Source organism: Triticum aestivum, chromosome 1B, assembly GCF_018294505.1.
Source record: "Triticum aestivum cultivar Chinese Spring chromosome 1B, IWGSC CS RefSeq v2.1, whole genome shotgun sequence".
Taxonomy (NCBI): domain Eukaryota; kingdom Viridiplantae; phylum Streptophyta; class Magnoliopsida; order Poales; family Poaceae; genus Triticum; species Triticum aestivum.
In genome coordinates, this window is record NC_057795.1 from 167,192,132 (window position 1) to 167,197,417 (window position 5,286).

Genomic DNA, 5,286 nt, shown 5'->3' on the forward strand with positions numbered 1-5,286 from the left:
CGCAAGATGGCGGGCGCGATGGTTGAGCAAGTCCAGGTACAGTGGTCACCTGACTCGACGCTGGGCACCTCCTGGGAGAACAAGGCCGCGCTCTTCGACAAGTTCCCTCAGGCAGAGGCTTGGGGTCAAGCCTCGACACAAGAAGGGGGGATGTCAGCGCCACTACCCCTGACATGCCGTCCCCACGTACCAACAACGACGGACCAGGAGCGGCACGGCCTCGTCGACAGATCAAGGCCAACGCAAGAGTGGCTGGGCCAGAATGGGTCCATTAGGCCCAGCCAAGACTACTACTTACCTTCCACGGCACCATCCAGGAGATCCATCCAGAGGATCAAGGCGAACCCGGCGGCTACCTCCTTCCCCTGGCTCCGAACCCTAGTCCTCCCCTTCGCCATTTTGTGTATCGAATCAAGCTTGTATCCCAGATAATTGCCACAGCTTAATAGATCCGCGAGCAGTACCTATCAGGGAAGCCCTAGACGGAGCCAGAGCCCGACGGATCAAGATCCCCGGGCGCCGCTGGGAAGCGTAGCCAGCCGAAATCTCTTGACCCTGCCTCGCCACTCTGTCCTGCCCCCCGGCGCTGAGATGCAGAACCCTAGCAGCAATCACCCTGCCCCGGCCGCGGCAGCGGCGGGGAAATCCAAGTCCTCGGGGCAGGCCGCGGCAGCGGCCTCGGGCCAGGGCCATCAGCCCTCCCCGGCCACGCCTGCGGCTGCCAAGTCCAAGTCCTCGGCCGCGGCAGGGGCCTCGGGCCACGGTCACAACTCCTCCCCGGCCACGCCGGCGGCCGGCAAGTCCAAGTCCTCGGCGCATGCCGCGGCGCCGGGCCAGGCGTCCTCCTCCAACCAACCCCACGCCGTCGGCGGCGCTGACGCAGCCGCATCGAGCCTTAAGCGCAAGCGCGGCGTCTTCCAGAAGGACCGTAAGGCCTTCTTCTGTTTTCTGAATTGTTAGTTCTTTTCTGTTTATTTTCCCCATACTTATGGCTCACTCCTATTCGTTTTCTTTCAGTGCAGCACATGATGTATGGGTTTGGGGACGATCCAAATGTAAGCTGGCCCATTACCAATTCTCTCTTTGGTTCCCTAATTTTTTGGTTAGGAATTATGTAGAACAGAATGCAGTCAGTGTAGTATATTTAAGAATTCAGGATGCAATGGGCCATAAGTGACATTTTGCAAGAAGAGTGGTAGCAAACAAGGGGTGGGTTTACCATGTTAGTATTTAATGGTTGAAAACTTGAAATATATTTAGAGAAGTAAAAGGGATATACCTGGAATTGGTACATTCCGTCCCAAAATTCTCGTCTTCAATTTGTTTACATAAGGATGTATCTATTCATATTTTAGTGTTAGATACATCCGTATCTAGATAAATCTAAGACAAGAATTTTAGGACGGAGGAAGTATTTGCTTAGACTGTGTTTATCAATGAATTTTGATTGTTGGTTAGCTTACACCTTTGCAATCAGACAACAGCCAATCCCTAACATATGTCAATGCATATGGATAGTGGTCGCATGTAATCTCTATTGAAAATTAAAATTATGTGTGCTGTTCATCTATGTTATGTTGAATGTGTGGAAGGAACTGCTAGTCTTTTCATCATGAGTAGCTACTGGCCATTTGGCCTCTCATGTTCGGGGCGAGCCGAACCGGATGCCTTTCTGTTGGGCAGGTCCTAGAGAAACCCCTAGTTTTTTGCCAACCAGCATCTATTGCCTCTCACTTCTTTTTGGGTGCTGCTGTGTGGATAGCCTGGTGTGCCTTGTAATATTTTAGTTTCACTCTTCGCATAGTAAATAAGTCAATGCTCCTACTAGGGATCTCAAAAAGAAAAAAAGACGGAGTAAAGAAACATGTCATCCCCCTTTTAAATCTTAGATGCTCTGGACTTACGATGCAACTGACCTTTTTTTTTTTGCTGGTTTTTCAGCCACTTCCAGAAACAGTTGCACTTGTGGAGGACATTGTTGTAGAATATGTTACTGACCTCGTAAGTTTCTCTTGCATTTGTACAGCTGTTTAGTTTATGTTTGGCCTGCTAAAAGAATACATACTATTCACAGATAGAAAGGTTTTGTTGAGGATTGCGTGACCCATTTCTGCCATTTGTACAACTATGTAGTTTATGTTTGGCCTGGTAAAAGAATACACACTATTCACAGATAGAAGGTCTTGTTGAGGATAGCATGACCCATTGAACCATTATTCATCTTTTCAATAGAGTCCATTAAGTACACTTAGGAAGTTCTGGGTAGTTTCCTATGCAAATAGACATAATTGGGTAACTGATTTTTCTTGATTAATAATCTGTATATGGATCGACATCTTGCACTGTACGATAGTGAGTCAATTTGATTTCAAGTAAATGTAGTGTACACATATGAGCAACTCATCTACCTGCCACAACCTTCCAACACAATCCATTCATGTTGAACCAAGAAATCCAGAATTGCGCTATATTTAACCAGTTATGCCAGTTTGCTTCAAGCTCATGGCTGTTTATAATTCCATTGTTTTTTTTAGAATAGCTTATGGTTCCATAGCTGAGTGAATCCATGGCGTGCCTTTTTTCCCAGGTCCACAAGGCTCAGAATGTGGCTTCAAAGAGGGGGAAGCTCTTGACAGAGGATTTTCTTTACCTTATCCGAAAGGTATGGTCACTTGTATCTCCAGAGTTAGCCAAAGCTAAGCATTTGCATTTCACATTCCCCCCCCCCCCCCCCCCCCCCCCAGGATATGCGTAAACTGCACCGCGCTACCGAGTTACTCTCCATGAATGAAGAGCTCAAGCAAGCAAGGAAAGCTTTTGATGTGAATGAAGAAACACTAGTAGTAACCAATGAGTGATATATGCATCCTTGAGCAGCCGCACAGACTACCATGTTATCTGCAATATTGCACTAACTGGTCAGACGATGCAATTGCTCCAGTTGGATGCTCATCCATTTGTATATGGAGTACTATTACCACGTGACATGGTAAGCAATCCAAACTATTCGGAAAAAAAGAAGAGTTTGTTGCCTGTCAAGTTGGCGTCATGTAGCACTTTCCACTGTGATGAATGGATGGTTGTACGCTTTGCCCAGTCATACTAGGCATAAAAATCTGGTTGTCATCTTTTGATATCAGGCACTATCCGCCCTAACTCGGTATTACGTTTATAATATGCGCACATTACAATCGGGAACGTTTCTACATTTCGGGACGGAGGAAGTAGTATTTGTTGCATGTGGCTGATCAAGGGCAATTAGATAACTACCTTGTGGTGGGCATGTGTCCTCGAGTTCTGCCGTTGCGACGGCGTTTGATCCAGCGCCGGCACGGACCTTGGAAGGTAATCTAAGAGCCTCGGAAGGTAATCTAAGAGCGGATGCAAATTGTGGTTTGCATTAGTGGCATCTGAAAGATGATGGATCATGTGTTGGGTTCGTGTTACGTGGATGGCAGGTATGATTTCCTCTTCGACGTTGCAGTCTTGTGGGGGTTCCAGATCTGGAGTTTGATGGCGTGTTCGGGGTGTTGTCCCGGTCTGATTCGTTCAACGGTAATGATTTTGCCTTTGGCGAACCACTTTGGAGGTCCGTAAAATTGCATATTAGCGATGGAGCCGCGTCGAGCTTGGGTGTGAAGGTGATCTGTTATTTTTTATCTTTGATGGTTGCTAGTGTGGTACCAGAGGCATGTGACGGGTGTTGGTGTCAAGCTTCTTCAATCTTGTTTGTAATTTTACTTCTTGGTTGTTGTTTTTTGCTATTTGTTCAGTTTGGTCAGGTCGACATATAGGTGGCTTATACTAGATCCTTATGATATAAATGGGACATGTATTCCACGCAAAAAAAAGATAACTACTTTTTTTTTTGAAGGAAAGCCTCATGGCACTTTATTTAGATTGTGACAGTGTTACATGGCTGAGTACATGAGAAAGTAAAAAATTAGGAGCAACAACTGCCCAAACAAAACTTGGCTTAACATCATAAGAGTACCTAGCCAGAAAATGTGCCAATCCATTAGCTTTCCTTGGACAATGCTTGAAACAAGTTCCAGGAATTTCATGAGCAATATGAAGACAGTCGGCAAGTATTGCTGCATTGGGACCCAAAATCTCAGTTTTTTCAGTGCATGCTTCAATCAGTTCTAGACAATCTAATTCGACTGTCACCTTGGTGGACCCAATCTCTGGAAGAAGCTTCAAACCTCGCAACAGCCCCAAAGTTTCAGCAGTTTGGGCATTAAGGACCTGGTCAATTAGCTCGGAAGCTCCTGCAATAGCTTCCCCTCAAGAGTTTCTAAGCATTGCAACAACTAAACTTGTTCCATCATCAAAGAAACTTGCGTCAGTATTCAGCTTATACGAACCTGGAGCAGGTTTCTGCCAAGTAAGCTCTTGGTCCTTTTGTATCAGCCGGGGGGTAACTACCTTGTTAAATAAGGACCGTCTATTTTAACAGATGCCTAGAAAAAAGGTTTCCATCATTTACCTAGTTTCCCGACGATCGGCTCAATATCCAACGGCCTCAATTTCATGATGCGACTTGTTCATCTTCTTCCTCCCGCACGATAGTTCCTCCTCCCCGCAGCTTTCCCTGCCCATTCGCCTACCTCCACCCCCTGCATCCGGCGGGCGCTACCGCACACCGGCTCGCCGCCCCCTCCCTCAACCAACCACCACTGCCATCGCTAGCCAATGCCCCGACCATCCCTCTAAGCCCCAGACCACCGGTGAAAACCTCTGACGATCCCTTGCAACCCCACCCCTAAGATAGATAATGCAGTTGTAGCTTCCCCCTAAAATATATAATGAGGCCATCACTTCCCCCTAAAATAGATAGTCGGGTTGTTCTATGCCGGCCAGGTTGGAAGGAAAAAGGAAGAAAGAAGAAAAAAGTGACTGATGCAACATAAAATTTAGGCACATGGGAAATAGCAAAACCATATTAAATAAGGAAGCACACTTGTGAGAAGCACAAATGTGTTTCACGACGAAGCACGAACGTGGAAAGCACAAATGTGCTTCCACACCAAAGCACATTTGCGTTTTTTTCATGAAACAAAATTGTGCTTTTAACTTTTGGGAAGCACAAATGTGTTTCCCGAAAAAGTACTGGTGTGCTTCACGGAGAAGCATATTTGTGCTTTTCGCACGTGTGCTTGAGAAAAAATAGTAAAAAAACAAAAAAAATGAGGAAAACCTAAAAAACAAGCATAATCTGAAAATTAAAAAAAATTGTGTGCAGAAATCTAAAAAAAACTCGTCCTTCGGTGCGTCCAGCGTGTG

At 46.1% G+C, this 5,286-nt stretch overlaps 1 protein-coding gene across 1 annotated transcript; it reads left to right on the forward strand.

The window, feature by feature from the left end:
• The first annotated feature begins 308 nt into the window (after positions 1-308).
• Positions 309-3,172, forward strand: LOC123113939 (transcription initiation factor TFIID subunit 13). The gene is made up of 5 exons (XM_044535274.1): positions 309-928; positions 1,018-1,055; positions 1,942-2,001; positions 2,588-2,662; positions 2,745-3,172. The coding sequence occupies exons 1-5, from the start codon at positions 592-594 to the stop codon at positions 2,856-2,858; spliced, it is 624 nt and encodes a 207-aa protein (XP_044391209.1). The 5' UTR covers positions 309-591; the 3' UTR covers positions 2,859-3,172.
• Positions 3,173-5,286: the final 2,114 nt, after the last annotated feature.